Below are 16,187 nucleotides of genomic sequence, written 5' to 3' on the forward strand. Positions count from 1 at the left end.
TTCTGTTTGTCTCACTTTGATACCACTTTGCATCTCATCAGTCAATTTGGATGTGTTGAAGAGGTAGTTTGGAAGATGTTTTGGAATCTCTTCCTAGTTATTTTGCATTTAGTTCATCTTTTTTTAAAATCTTTTTAGTAAATTTCTTTGTTGTTTTAAACATCTTACTGCAACATCTCATTGACATTTTCAGCAGCTGTTCAGCCTTGAACAGCTGCTGAAAATGTCAATGAAGCTGCCTCCCAACAGAACAGGTGTAACTGGGTCAGGTTGGTGGACCACACTGCCAATACACAATGGGACTGGAACTGAGATCAGGGCTTTGCGGTGGCCACCTCGAAACATTGACTCTGTTGTCATTAAACCACTTTGCTACTGACTTGATGCTTTACTGAGGGTCATCGTCCATTTGCAAGACCCACTGGCTGTCTTGAGATGCTGCTTCAATATTTCCACATATTGTTTATTCTTTATGATGCCACTGATTTAGTGAAGTGCACCAGTCTCTCCTGTAGCAAAACTCCCAACACAATATGATGCTCCCCCTGTTGTATGTCACAGTGTTTTCAGGTTGGCAAGCTTCCACCTTTTTCCTCCAAACACTCCAGTTTAGGCTTCACCAGACCCCAGAACATGTCTGCAAAAATTTAAGTCTTTGAGCACATTTGCAAACTGTAGTCTGGTTTTATGTTGCTTTTAGGTTTGACAGGTGACATTTGAGAAAAGTCCTCCATATAAAATCTTTGACTGTAAATCCTGAATCTGCTAATCTAATTTTAGATGAGAGCTGCTGTCCAGTATTTCACTCCTAGCCCTTCATATTGTCAGCGGGGATGTGCAGCCAGGAATACCACAGTTAGGTGGAGGATTTCCCAAAGAACTCCTGCAACAAAACAACCATGAGCTGTATAAAAACACGCCACTTCTCTGGAAAACTCGATCATTCTTTGCTCGAAGAACTATTTTATGTTTTCAGAAATTTTAACAAGGCTAAACTTGCAGACCTGAATGCGCACACCCCTCTGGCTTTGCAGCTGAATGCTTCACTAAAATTATCAATGTGATCCCGCTACGTGCAGAGCATACAGGGAGGAACAGATGAGGTTATGTAAGAGGAAGAGTGGGAGGGTGTGGAGTCCAGCTGGAGCTGCTTATAGCCTGACACAGCATATCTCAGAGCGAACAATCCTCTCAGCTCTGCAGCCTCTGCACACCTATAACCCAGCTGCTGTGTGTGCAACTCATGTAGGTCAGAACAACCTCCTGTCATGCATGGGAGTAATAAGAAGATGGATTTAAAGATGCCTTGAAAGCTGCTCCATATCATGTCTCAGATATTAGTTGCAGAGGCTCTTGTGTAGACAAGGAATCAATCAGAAGTCAGAAGTAAAAGTACAGGAACTTTATCGACTGAATGTTCCTAAAGCACTTTATAAACCTTGTGTTTTACTGCAATCTTGAATGCAGGAGTTGCCAAACATTTTGGCTTCAGACCCACAAAGAAACAGTTGCTTTTGCAGGTTAAATGTTTTTGTTTCTTAAAAGGGAAATGATGAAAAGCTTCAGCAAGTCCTCTGCACTCCAGCATGTTTACAGACTTCTGTTCCTCAGTTTGCTCTAATTATCAGGTAAGTAGGTGATTACAATCAGAGCCTCCTATCCGGATAGATAACTGAATTTAAAGTCTCAGTCCATCTCTGCAGAATCTAATCTGCCTGCACGCCTCTTCCTGTGAGGACAGAAGGTGCCCTCAGAAAACAAGGCTATCATCACTGTCTGCCGCGCCTTTGTGTTTATGTTTGCAGGACAAGAAACAGCCTGACCTAAGATATGATGCAGAACACAGAGCAGAAGCATGGATTTTTTTTGTGATACCATGAACATTTATTTAGCTCAGTGAACATAGAGATAAGATGTTCTGATGGTTCCTCTCCTCTTTAGCCTTCAGGGTGCAGCGTTCGTGATTTCCAGAAACGAATGGACAGTTTGATTCTTCAGAACAAAGGACAGTTTTCCACATGGTTTCTGTTAAGCTTTTAAATTTTCACGGTGGAGTTACGTTTTACACCAAGATAAGGTCCCATCTGTACTTCTAAAATGGGAAACCATCCATCCATCTATATGGTTTAACCTAAGCAGTTCCTTTGTAGGTCTGGCTGCATGTTCAGGGTCTCCAGTCTGCTGGAAGGTGAACCTTGATCCCAGCTTTAAGTCTTTCACAGCATTTAAAAGGTTTTCTTCCAGGATTTTCCTTTATTTGGCTTCATCTACTGTATCTCACCATCAGCTCTGGTCAGCTTCCCTGTCCCTGCTGAAGGAGAGCATTCCCACAGGCTAATATTGCCACCACCGTGTTTCACTGTGGGGACAACTTCTTATGCCTGTCTTTCAATGTTTTTCTTCTTGTCCATCTTCCATAGAGGCCAGATTTGTAGAGTGCATGACTAATAGTTGTTCTGCTAACAGATTCTTCCACCTGAGTTGTGGATCTCTGCAGTTCCTCGTTTTCATGGGCTTCTTGGTTGCTTTCTGATTATTGCTCTCCTTGCCTGCAGTGCCAGCTTAGCTGAGCACTTTTTAAAAGCTCTGTACCAATGTAGGGGTTCAGATCTTAAATGCCAGACTTTCTTCTCCTCTTTTAAAGTAGTCTTTATCATCAGTTCTTCAGACCTTCTGATGGTTTTTTTCAGTTTGTCTTTGTCCAGTGGCAGAACTTTTCACCTGTTGTAGTCCAGTTCTTCTATTGCTCCTCAAAGCTTATTGTGCTTCAGAAAATGAGAACAGTGAGAAAGACGTGTCAAGCCTAAAACTGCCTACAGCAGATGAATATCATCTGACTGTCATGTCTGAGAGAGATTCATCCTTGATGTTGCTTAAATGCTATTTTATAAGAGTAAACTATGTCATTTTTGGTGTTTTCATGGATTCACTAAAAGAAATGGAGACAATGTGTCTTTATAAATAGGATTTTGTTAAGAAAGAGCCTAAAATAATCGAAAGACCTTTGAAAAATTACCAAAAAATATGACTTATTGAAAACAAAACATGAAGAAATGAGGGAGTACTCAAACTTTTGCTCAGGACTGTGTGAAGTTTTTGTTGTCGGTCGCTGTAGAAACAATGTTAATATCTAACCTGAAACAAATCATGTGCAACAACTAAACAACTCCTAATTTAGTATCAGAGTCTCTCCACTACCATCGGATGTGTTTACGATGTCAACATGACAGGGTAGGTATAACAGGCACGTGCACAGCGCCTGGACAGAGAGCTGCCTGCAGAGTGAAACTCAGATGTCTGGAGAAGGTCAGTGCATGATGGAGTTACTGTCCTCCTCTGATGTTATATTTAGAGCTGCAGGCCTGGAAGTCAGGGAGACATTGGATTAAACACTATTAGATACCCTCATGTTGGCACAGAAAAAAGATATTCAACACCACTACTGGGAGGCTTGTGAGTCATACAGACCCTCCTGGCTGCACGGAGGGAGCACATACAGTGTGCTGGAAATGTATTTAAACCCCTTGAACCTTTTCACTTTGTCACGTTGCAAACCATAATTCAATGTATTTCACTTGGTTTTTAGGTGATCCAGCAAGGCTGCCCGTTGGCGCAGCTGGTGGCACTGGTGCCTTGAAGGTCCTGGGTTTGATTCCCGGCCTGGGGGTCCCCAGACTTGAGACTGGAGCAGAGGTTCAACATTCAGCAGGACAAGAACTTTTAACATGCAGCCAGGTTTATATGCAGGTTTATATCAACACATATGTATGTGTTATGATGGCCTAGTCAAAGTCAAGACCTGAAATCAACTGATAATCTCTGGCAAGTCTTTGAAACTGCTGTTTACAGATGCTCTCCATCCAGTCTGTCTGAGTTTAATCTATTAATTTGGGCAGAAATTCTCACTGTTTAGATGTGTAAAGCTGGTATGACATCCCCCAAAAGACCTGCAGCTGGAAAAGCCAAAAAAAAATGGTTCCACAACATACTGATTAAGGGGGGCTTAACATTTTCAGGTTTTTATTTAATTATGCACTACTATCTGTTGCTCTATGGCAAGAAATAGAAAAAATAATAGATGAAGGTTTGTGGGTCTAAGGCGATAGAAGCCAAAAAATACTTTTATAAGGCAAACAAAACACTTCTCAGGGATAAGTCAAACTAAAAGATTTCATCTGAACCCGCAAAGCAACAGGCTGACCAGATTTCAGTGAGACCAGAGAGAAAAGGATGCATCCAGACTTAAATTTACATGCAGGATAAAAGAGCAGGACTTCCTCCTTCTGAACCACTTCTTTTTTGTTCCTTTCAAAGACGGCTGTTACGTAACGCCCTCAAGGAGCCGTTAACAAAGACAACAAATGTCCTCGGTGAACTCCTTCGGTGCGGACGGTTTCTGGAAACTCCCACAAGAAAAATCCAGAAAAAAACAGAAAAGCTGCTGAATTAAACTTCCCAGCATGGATCTCTGTATTTGTTTCAAATGAAACTATTTCAACCTTCAGTAGTAGAAACAATACCAGAGGATAACCTCAGCAGTACAGCTGTGTTACACAGAAGACTTTCATTTAAAAAAAACATGTTTATTTCTATAACAAATGTGGCAGAATAGATTTCAGGGATGATGTCTTAACCCAAAAGCAACTAGAAAATAGCTTTTTTTTTTTTTTTTTGCAAATACTAAAACAAAGGTGTATATAAATATCATAGGCTTCAGAAGTTTTTATTCAAGTAGATTTGTACAAAATTGCTATTTTAGTCTTAAATCAAAGACTATTCCTGTTGCTAATAAACTTTTTTCCATCATATCACTTTTGAGTTTTCTTATATGACCTAACCAATCATGCATTTCTTCAGTATTTATGTCATCTATCAGTAGGCTTGTGCAGACTTGCCCTCATTTCTATCCAATCAGAGGCCTCTGCCTCTTTGTGGCAGGCCAATGACGGGTGAGGCATAGCAGGGGCTTGGCGAGTAGGGAGGATCTGAGGGGCTCTGGCAACATGTGTGATGGGGCCCGATTTACACGAGGGCCAGAAGTTACCTACAGTGTTCCAGAAACCCTCATGAAACCTGATCCCTTCCTTGAAAACTGAGCGAATCATCCAGTTAGCATGAGAAAAACAAGCCAAACACAGGTTAACTCTGAGCTTTTAGGTGTATCCATTCTCCATTTGTAAATAAATCTTATCAGACGTGTACCTGACCAGAATAAGATGAACTGCAGGCTGGTGGGGGCAGGTCGCAGCCTGGACTGAACTGCAGTAACCTCGTGGTGTGCTGAGCAGGTTATAGTGCAGGCAGGGCCATCTGTACCGGGAGGCCCTGCCAGGGGCTGAAGCTGGTATCTCAGCACCACTGAGATCACAAGCAGAGACACATATGGTGAACTACTGTACAATATAGTGGTGGCAGAACACGTTGAGTCTGAATATTCTGATTTTAAGGAGACTGAAACAGCAGCTGACAGTAATTCTAGTCAAACCTTCTACTAATGCGATTTACTGAGTCAAGTGAGTTTAAGTTCCTGTATTTAGTGTTATAAGTTGTACTTTTAAATCACATTTCTGCTTAGTGTCTGAATTCGCTGCTCTGCAGAACAAAGGCTTCACACTGAATGCTGCAGCTGCCAGGCAGAAAATTCAGATTTAATGTGTTTTATCAGATGATCTTTGAACGAGGGTTCTAGTTCTGCCATTTGATCAGTTTTATTACAGATGCACATTCACATGGAGCAGCGAGGCAGGATCAATAAAGCAGATTGTTCAGGCTATCTTTAGTGTGAACTGAGCTGCTGTGGTTGGTTCCCTCTAGTGGAAAAAATAAAGACAAACCATGTTTAATCCTTTGGACTTTGACGGCAGCAGCCAGATCCTGCTCAAATAAGGACCTGCTGATCTGCATGGTTTACAGATCAGGGTATTTTCTCTCCACTTACTGACTTTTTCACCCTTTCCATGTTTTTTTTTATTATTTGTAGCTGTAGAGACAGAAAGGTGAATCTAAACGACAAAAATCCTAAATGTTTGAGGGGAAAAAAAAGAACAATTCAGGTGTTTAAAAATACTCTTGAGAGAGAGCTGCAATTCTCTTTTTATTTATAGGGATTTCAGGGGTCTTAAGCGATAAATATGATCACCGAAGCTCATTTCTCTAATAAAAGCTTTCACACGTTCAGCTTCTAACATTTATCGCAGGTTAGGTCAGGCAGAGGTTGTCACGGATTATGTTGTCTGCAGACGACACTGTGAGACGTAGTGGGTCGCAGGTGAAAGAGAGACAGGTACGCTCCTCAGAGAAAAAGAATGAAACTCAGCAGAAATGAGACAAAACACAGGTACGGTGGTGTGAAAAAGTGCGATCCCCCTCCCAGATGTCTTGTTTTTGGTTTAATGAGACATTTAAATGTTAATGAGGGACACCTGTGGAAGTATTTCAAGGCAACACTGTTCCCATTGGAAACAATCAAAAGAAATATGCCAAGAGATCAGGAAGATCTCCACAACGCAGATTCATCCTCGAGGACATTGTCTAGATGGCTGATGGTGCTACATCCATCTTCTATCAATTCCATGCAAGCTTAAACACCCTGGGAATGTCCAGTCATTATACCGTTCAGTAGACTGGTTCTGTGTCCCAGAGATGTTTTTTGTCCCAGAACAAAAGCCAAAGGCCTTGTGAAGATGCTGGCTAATGCTGGTGAGAGAGTGTCACTGTCCACAGTGGGCCACTCAGAGGAGGAAGCTATTACTCCAAAAGCAACAGAAAAAGGCTGATTAGAGTTAACACATGCACTCAGGGACAGAGACATTTATTTATGGAGACACATCTAGCTGTCTGATCAAACCAAAACTAAAGCATTTGGCCATATTGACCGCTGCAGGAGGGACTGGCGTGCTTCAACAAATAGACGAAGGCATGAGGAAATAACTAGCAACACTGAAGCAACATCTTGAGATGTCAGCCAGAAAGTTTATGTGAAGAGGCCAGATGTCTCCTCATCCACCAAAACCGTGTTTCTCAGTTTGAAAACGCTGCAGGATTTTAAGAAGAAACAACACAAGGCGGACGGATGAGGAAACACTTTGATACTGCCGCGGAGAAGGCAAAGACGAAGATGATGGAGAAGGTTCATCGATGTATTGGTGGAGAATGTAAAGAGAGCTGGTTTAACAGGACGAGGATGGTGGAGCTAAGGGGCCATGAAGGCAGATGATTTGATCTGTTCACTTCTCCTGATGGAAGCAGGTGAGAGAAGATGAGGGGGCAGCAGCAGAATTAACACTCTGTTGTAACTAAAACAAATTAACAGAGTTTAAAAAAAACAGTTTCATTTTTTGGAGCTTCAACCTTCACTTGTAAGTTAATAAATATGAAATTTCTTTTTCCGGCTTGAAAAATGCAGCATCCAAAACGCTCAGGACCACCAGCTTCTCCTAAGACTGGTTTGTATAAAGAGTCAAACACTAATAATCTAACAGAAGCAGAGATACCAACTATGATTCACAATCATGCTTTATTCTGCTTTATTTCTTATAAAAGAATCAAATAAAATCCTCTTTTGGGATCTCTCACATCTTTCAGTCTAGCTGCGTCCCATTTCCCTCAGCTAAACTAAACTCTTCTTTACACCTTAAATATCTTTTATTAGTTTGTGACTTCAAAGCAAAACTTCGTTGATTGTCAACACAAAAATTTATCTTAGCACCAGTACAATAAAACTGTACTTTAGCTGTTTTTGAAACACTGGTTCTGAAGGAGGGATAATCTCAGAATAAAGGGATCCTTAGTGAATACATTTCAGAATGAAGCACCAACCATAGAAAGCATTTTCTCATACATAGGGTCGTCCGAAACACAAGAGCTCAAATATATTAATGACTATTAAATTAAGCACAACCAACAGTGTAGCTCAAACACTGCAACACAAAGCACTCTGGGATCTGGAAACACTGTACGGGGACAGTCGTTGCTGCAGTCAGGAGGGCGCTTCTGGACTCCTGCTCCTCTCAGAAACCTCCACAGGTTCTGTAACAGTTCATGATGAATGAAGAACACAAACACCTGCCTGGTTCTGTAAACAAACGTCGAGGTCCATAATGTCATTTCAATCCGAGAGAAAGGGCTTAATTAGTGAAATGTGGAAAGACAGACGTTATTTGATACATTATGATCTATTCATGACGATAAAATGAAACAGAGGACGATGTGGAAATGTGTCTGAGCTGGGAGGGTGAATATGTGCCATCTTTGCAGGTCTCCAGATCTCCGAGGTAAACTGGGAGGCCACCTGGACCGATGGCCCTAGTGGGTCTTCGCTTCACGCCCGAGTCCACCAAGACAAGTGTCTTGGATTATCTTCTGCTTCCTTCAGGAACAAACTCAAAGTCCAAAAATCATCAGCTCCTTGCCACAACAACTCATTTTTATAATATGTTCACCCTGATGGCAAGATATACATTAACACAACCATGTACACACGTATCAGTAAAAAAAGTTTCTTGTGTATTCAAATATACCTATAGATAAGAACCTGAAAGCTGCTTTCCTGCATTGACCGCTCCTGTGTCTGAGATCAAAGGTCAAGGGTCAGGACTTCACTGTAGCTGGAGTTAATTCCACCGGACGGAGAAGCTTCCTGCTGTTTCCAGGGAAGAACGGGGACAGACGAGAGGCTATCGGCTCCGAGACTTCCCTGTGGGTGTCAGTGTCTCCTCCTCATCGTCCTCCTCCTCATCCTCTTGTAAGATGTGAACAGATGAGCCCAGCAGTCTCTGGAGTTCTGGTACACAACACACCAGCTCCACAGGTCCCTCTTCCTCTTCCTCCTTGTCTTTGTCCCTATTTTTGCCTCTTTGAGGAGAAGCTAAAGCGGAGCTAACCTGGCTGACAGAAACCTGCCTCCAGAGCTCAGCTTGAGACAAACTCACTACCTCAAAGTGCGGGTACCGAGCCCGGAAGATCCGCGCCGACATCTTCAGACGCTTCAGGACGTCTGCCAGGAGGAACCAGTTACAGAAGCTGCCAAAGAGAAGAAACATCTGATGTTACTTAACTCAGAAACTTTGTCGACTGCTTATTACAGCTAACGCATTTAAAGACACACCTACTGGTAGCAAACAGTGACACAGGAGCTTCCTTCACTGTAGGAAGCAGCTCAATGAAAACAGCTACAGTCATGATAAACAAAGTACGCTCTCAATCCTAACACTTCACGTTTAGAGACCCGAGGAATCAGCTGGGATTTACCCGACCCTAAAATAGACCAACAAGAACTTATTGTATAAGTTAACACTTATTTGGTCCAAACACAACAGGTTTTGAGCACCAAAGCATTCACTGAGAAACACAAAACCATGTTAAGATGTTTTTATAAGATGCTGTTACCACAATGTGGCTAAAGTTGCCATCTAACATTTAAATAGAAGCCTAGAAATCAAACGTTAATAAATAACATGAATTATACCAATTATTATCCAGAGCCTTTCTTTTTAACAACATAATTTAAATAATTTACTACGTTTGTAACACATCAGAACTGAGAAATAATGTTTTTTAATGTTCATTTTATGCCAGCACCCATCACAGGAAACCTTGGACACGTTGACTTGTACATGTTATGTAATTCTGACAAAATTTACCAAATGTTTTGCAACTGAGGTTGACTGCCCAAAGGTCAATGACATGACGGGGGTAAAAACACACGCTTTCATTAATATACTGTATATGTTGTGTTAATCACTAAACTTTCAAAGTATTTTAAAGTTTTTTGCAATGAACAATAGGGAATTTTAAAAGGCATTTGTTTGCCATATTTTGAATGGTCAAGATCAAACTGCTGCAGGCGTAAACATGGTTCTATAGTGGGAAGCAGTCCATCAGCTTGGTAATTATTCTGGGAACTAAAACATGATAAGTAGACATTGTTTGGAAAGATGGTTAAACTTTTAACCCTGTTGGTCCTCTGTTAAACCTAAAAGGTTTAACAGAGGATGATGTAGACATGTTAAACTGGATTGGACCGATTCACTGAAAGCTGTGGCCGCTGAGTTCTGTTCAAACATGGGATGATGCAACACAGCCAGACTATTCTCACATTAATCAGTCGTTACATTTGACATCATCCATGAATGAAAATAGGGTTTAATCATTTCCAACCTGCTGCAGTCTGTGATCACCACGTTTCTCAGCATCACAACATTTTTAGAACCAGGAATGAAACAAGTGCAAAATAAAGTTTTATTGAGGAGGAAAAAGACTCCAAGCTATTAGAAGCCATAGTTGTAATAGTCATCATATTATGTGACACACATTTATCAAATAATGTGTCAAAATCTCTAACGAAGGAGCAGCAAAAAGATAAACACAAACATTAGGACAGGAATCTGGTCTGCTTGCACAACGCTTCACAGATCTGGACAAAACAAAGTTAATTAAACTCTTACAGCAGTTTCTCATTTTTCACCAGAAAAAATATTTATTTTCTTCTTTTTATAAATTCTGGCCTCAGTTTTAACACCAGGATTTATCTTGTTTTTACATCATTCTCACCAACAGAAACTCATTTGTATTTATTTCCTCAACATCATCTCTGTTAACTAAACATTTCTGTACATTTGATCTCCTTTTCATGCATACCCTAATTTATGTTATTTTCTCCTTTCTTTTTGGTTTGTTGTTATTTTTATTGCTTGTTATGTAAAGCACTTTGAGTTGCCCTGGTTCTGTATGCAAAGTGATTGATAGATGAATTGATTATTTGATTGATTTATAGGTATTTATATAGTTGAAGGGCTGAATGTGGAACCTGAACAACCGGACTGTGAGGAAGTTGGTGGATGATTGACAGATGGATGGGGACACATTTTAGACGATGGGACATGGAAAAAAGTCTGGAAATACAAATAAAGTTCAATACTCCAGGTCCGTACCAGAACCCTGTATGTAGATTAAAACCTTCCACATGTTTTATGAACAATTTTTTTTCATTACTTTTGATCAATAACGTGTCTCTTCGAACTCACCCTTGTGCCAGTGACACCTGAACATGATAGCAGGGTAACAGAGGCTCAGACGAGAACTCAAACAGAAGACAATCTTTGTCCGAGTCCCTCTCAAGCGTCGCGTCTCCATTCTCCACCGGGTCCTGGTTCTCCTCAGACAGCAGGAAGTCCCAGCACGGCTCCTGGTCGGTTTCTGGGCAGCGGAGTAAACACAGGTTAGAAGAAATGGAGACAATAACCAGCTGGCTGTAAAACATGAGGTCTACACGCCCTCTAGTGGCCAGTTTAATCAATCCAATTAAACAAAGGGATTTAACGGAGTGCTTTTTGAAAGATGTTAAACCCTCACAGCTGCATGCAGGGGAACATTACTTTAGAAAACAATTAACAAGCCACTAATTTCACAGCCTGTCCTTGTAAAAACTGACACCCAAATAAGACTAGTCAGGCTTAACAATCTTCTATGGATTTCAGGGTTATTCTCAACAGCAAAATGAAACAACCCTACAAAGCTGAGACTAAAAGCTGTGGTAAAACTTTGGTCTACAAAGGATCGAACAAGCAAACAAACATGGGCAGATGGAAGGACCAGCAGCCTGGTGACAAAACATGATTCTCTAATTAAACAATTAATAATTCTCCTGGATTAAAGGACACAACTACAGCTGTCACAGCACAAATAAAATGGCGAAGAACCACTCAAACTTTACTCCATGCGATACAAACTATGGCTGAATTTTGAATCACCTTTCCCTTATTAAACTTTAGAAATGATGCATAGTAGCTTCAGTGGAAATGCAGACGGATCTGTGCAGAAGTTTCTTACCAAACAGGGAGCTGCTGTAGAAATCCCAGGGTACACTAGTATTCTTTTCATTGCGGCCTTCCAGGTCTGAGAAATATTCTGGGAAACAAAGGATCTTCCATTAATTTTCGGTGACAGTTTGACCATTAACAGATGGACCCGGGGTGAGAGTCAATCCTTTCTGCTGTCGCCACCTACTTGCTCAGGAGGAGGGAGGTGTTGCAACATCAGTGACTCGATGCAACTGGTCTGAATTCCTTACATAGATGACATTTAAATTGTCTTGATTTACATTTAGTAACAGATTTGATTTGTCTTGTTATCTAATCTGTCATATGTTGTCTTGCCCTGGCCGCAACCAAAAAGATCTCCAACTAGCTGAAAACCTCCTGAGGCATGATCAACCTCAGTGGACATGTACACCAGTATGCACTGGGCTCTCCATGGAATTGGTCTGCCAACTGGGGAGAAGCCTGCACACCTCCAAACTGTGCATATAGGCTGGTTGCTGAGAGACTGAGGTAGGTTTCTCAGGCTGTAGATAAAATGCGAAATGCATTTGTCCGACTGTCAAAGAGAAACCCTGGCGTCAATAGCAACAAGCAGTGATGAGGTCAAAAAAGCACAAGCAGTGGTTTGTATGGGTAATATTAGAGCTGCACAATATATCATTGCATTATCACTAGATGCAATGGGGCAATATGGCAAAGACCTGCAATAAAGAATAGCAGGTTAAATAATTACAAGGCTATGCCAGTAATGTTGATGCTTGTTTTTTAAAGCAGCAGAAACATTTTTAAGGAGTACATCAAGATCTAAGATCTAGTGAGATGCAACTTTTTTTAATAAAACTATGTTGTTGGGATGGAAATAATGCTTTTAATTTTTTCATTGGGCTGGATAGACTACTCTCTATCTGAGATCTATGTTTGCAATGAACCCAAAGCAGAGGCATTAACACTGTTTAGTTAAATATGTATTTACTCAGCGCAAGTCATTCACCAACACTCTTAGATATCGCAGGCGTTCCTAGTATTGTACAGCCCTACTTTCTACTATAATTTAACAGCAACTGCAGCATAACCCACAAAAAACTACTTAAGGATTCAGATCCTTGGTGCGATCATCTCAGACCGAACAGTGAAAAACACACTCGGGATTTTGCGCACACTGCCTTCTGAGTGCACTCTTAGAGGTAGGGAGCTGCACCAAATTAAAGCCAGGTGGAATGAACTGCAGGATCTTGAACAGAAAATGTCCTCATCTGCATCTTCTCATGCTGATAAATTGATAAAATACTGAATGGGTTCCCTCCTCATAGCAAGGCTGAAACTGATGGCAGATGTGCAGAAAACCTGTCATGTGTGCAGATGACAACATATTTACATACACTTTATAAAACAACAAACCTATGACCTATGAGTAATTCAAAAATTATCTTGTTATTTTTGGCATATAGCAAATATAAAAGTTTATGTAATCCTAACTGACCAAAAAAAAACTGACAGAAAAAAACTGCCTGACCCTTGTCTGACACTGAGGAAAAAATGGTCATGTGTCTTTTTATACAGTGTATGTAAATATCTGTTTTCAACTGTGTGTACGATTAGAAATTTAATTCGGGTGCCATGACCCTAATTTTCTGTAAATCCTGGATTAATGATCCAGAAATCCAAAATAATTGAGTCATCTTAGCTTTTTGAAACGTCAGCTCATTTGTTCATAATTGGTTACTTCATCAAAATAATCACTACTTGTCAGGTTCAACATCAAGAGTCACTGAGTTTCAGCAGTAGTTCAATCAGCATGTTTGACAACACTTATTGTCCTGCTCAGAAGCAGCAGATGGAAGATTCAGCCTCCAAAACAGATGCTTCTCCTGGTCACCGTGCCAAACACGATGTGGGCACAGTTTACGAATGTGTTGACGCTTTGCTTGACAGAGGTTGTACTCTTGGAAAACACATTTATTATTCATGTTTTGTAAACAAGTATTTCTGTGATGATTCGATTTATCCCAGATTAATCCTTCTGGTAGAAGCAGAACATTAAAAGCAATAACTACCTGTGAGGAAGGTCTTCATGCTCTGACTGTGTGCCAGTTTGACTGGCGTGTGGCCAGAATAAGTAGCCAGAGTTGGATCTGCACCGTGGTTCAGGAGAAGCCAAACTATTGGCAAGTTGTCACTTGCTACTGCATCATGAAGTGGCCTGAGGGAAAAAGTTACACAGATGGGTTTAGAAAGTCTACAGGGTAATACATGACATAAATATTCAGTCAAAAGAAAATCAAAAATCTGCCATGAGCTTATGACCACAAACAACCGTCAGGCTCCACAGATGCTCACCGTGTTCCATCCTGAGCACTGCAGTTGACATCTGCACCGTGTTTGAGAAGAATCTGGACAATCTGAGTCCAACCTCGTGAGGACGCCTCATGAAGAGCGGTGTAACCTGCATTGTCACGTCGATTGACCTCCCTGATGTCCTTGTCCAGACAATACTGGACCACATCCTGCAGAAGAACGACAGACTTTCAGAACATCTGCATTTCAAACTAATAAACCTACTGGATCATAGTAGAAGTATTTAGGTGGGTGTTTACCTGATAGCCGAGGCGGGCTGCACGCTGCAGCAGAGTTTCTCCAGCGTTCTTATTTACAATGAGCCGGCGAACCTCAGGGGGAACAGGTCTTTTAGGAGACGAGTCTGAACCGCTGCTTCTTCCTGAGGAGCTTTTTTTGATGGTTGGGGAAGATGGCAAACTTTTTGGAGTTGGTGGGGGTGTGATTTGTGATTTGACACCAGCGCTATCATCATTCAGCGGGAGGGAGGTGCCACGCTTCCCAGAGCTGCTGCGCTTGGTCTTACTCTACAGCAAAGGTTTAAAAGTTTATCATTTACAGGTTCCAACATTTTTTACATGTCAGTAGTTACTGTCCCCGCTGATCTCCTATCTGTGAAAAACAGCTTGTCATCTGGCCACAGGGGGGCAGTGTAATCTTACATATTTATAGAACTGTGCAGGATTTGAAATGTGTTGCAATCTGGGATGAAGGATCAGAACCTTACCTTGGGTTCATCACTGTCACTTAGATGTTTGCTTTTGAACTTCCTTTTTCCCGAAGGCTTATTGTTGCACTCAGACTCCTCCCTCTCCGGGTAGCGGACTGATCCTGAACGAGTGTAAGACGGTTTCGGTGGAGGCGGGGGCTCTGGGCTGGAGGCAGCTGGGCTCGGACACTCATCTATCTGGGGATCTGTAAAGACAAATTAGATTAACTACAACCAAACATACAGTGCCATGGAAATGTATTTATACGTCATACTTTTCAGATTTTTATTTATAAAAATGCTTTGCTTGAAATTCATAAACATTCTCCTGGTTTCACTACGGTGTGTATCTATTAGATAAAAGCTCAATAAAATGCAGAGACGTTTGTTGGTGTAATGGGACATGAATACAGACAAGGCAATATATGCAAACTTTTGACTCTCTTATTTGATAACTGCTTTATAAAATAATTAATTTCACAAAGTGCTAATGTGATCAAATCTCATCAGGAACATGGAGGAGCAGAGATGCTAACACACTCCTAAATCAAGTCATAACCAATAATTCGCCAACACAGGATGACCAAGAAATCTCCATTGGGGATTTGAATTGAAGACCTTCTAGCTGTGTGACCCCATATGCCAGGCCTCCCAGTACCCCTGGATCTCAATATGTTTATCCAGCATCTGGACTTGCTACCCAACAGCAAATCACCTATGATTCACCTCTTCTGGTTTAAACCGGCAGCAAACCTTTCAAACCTGACAAGATGGGTTGTCTATGCTTGTGGTACCTTTATTTTTGCGCCGTGACAGGGAGGGTTGTGCAGATCAAACTGGTTACTGATGAGAATATTGATTTGGGCTTTCAGTGGTTGATCGGGTTTGTTTTTAGAAATCAGGGCAACGGATGGCGGATTTATGAAGCCCATTTGATGGTTTGAATGAATGTTAGATTTGATAAAAAAAAGTGATTGGTTCTGGTTTTGTGCTTTGGCTCTGGGGTCTTACAAGGTTAATTGCACATTTATTCCTCTGTTACAGTTTATTTAAGGCTTGTAAAACAAAATGTTTTAGCCTCTAAAAGATACAGTAAGAATTGTGATTCTCCCTGGTAAATATGACATTGATCCCCTTAAAGTTTCTACAATATTCTGGGTAACTTGCTACGGGGTCTGCTTGTGTTGTACTGAAAAAGCCCCTCCCGCTGTGAAAGGCAGGCTGCCTGCAGGAATCACTCCAACAAGACGGGATAATAAGCAAAACAACCCTGTTCTGCCCACAGGTGTGCCTGGCAATCATTCAACTTAGCAAGCTGAGGTGTG

General features: G+C 41.2%; 1 protein-coding gene across 8 annotated transcripts in view; it reads right to left on the reverse strand.

The window, feature by feature from the left end:
* Positions 1 to 7,497: 7,497 nt before the first annotated feature.
* The window catches only part of bcorl1 (BCL6 corepressor-like 1), a 42,425-nt gene continuing 33,735 nt past the window's right edge, over positions 7,498 to 16,187 (reverse strand). For 6 of the 8 annotated variants that reach the window (XM_047352791.1, XM_047352790.1, XM_047352786.1 and 3 more), the window contains exons 6-12: positions 14,881 to 15,068; positions 14,414 to 14,680; positions 14,157 to 14,323; positions 13,874 to 14,019; positions 11,830 to 11,907; positions 11,025 to 11,196; positions 7,498 to 9,021 (exon numbers count right to left, since the gene is read on the reverse strand). In XM_047352791.1, the coding sequence (XP_047208747.1) occupies positions 8,676 to 9,021; positions 11,025 to 11,196; positions 11,830 to 11,907; positions 13,874 to 14,019; positions 14,157 to 14,323; positions 14,414 to 14,680; positions 14,881 to 15,068 (1,364 nt within the window). In that variant the 3' untranslated portion in view covers positions 7,498 to 8,675. The remainder of the gene's footprint in view (positions 9,022 to 11,024; positions 11,197 to 11,829; positions 11,908 to 13,873; positions 14,020 to 14,156; positions 14,324 to 14,413; positions 14,681 to 14,880; positions 15,069 to 16,187) is intronic. The other 2 variants (XR_007036221.1, XR_007036220.1) reach the window with 2 other exon arrangements.

Source organism: Girardinichthys multiradiatus, chromosome 23 (assembly GCF_021462225.1).
Source record: "Girardinichthys multiradiatus isolate DD_20200921_A chromosome 23, DD_fGirMul_XY1, whole genome shotgun sequence".
NCBI lineage: Eukaryota > Metazoa > Chordata > Actinopteri > Cyprinodontiformes > Goodeidae > Girardinichthys > Girardinichthys multiradiatus.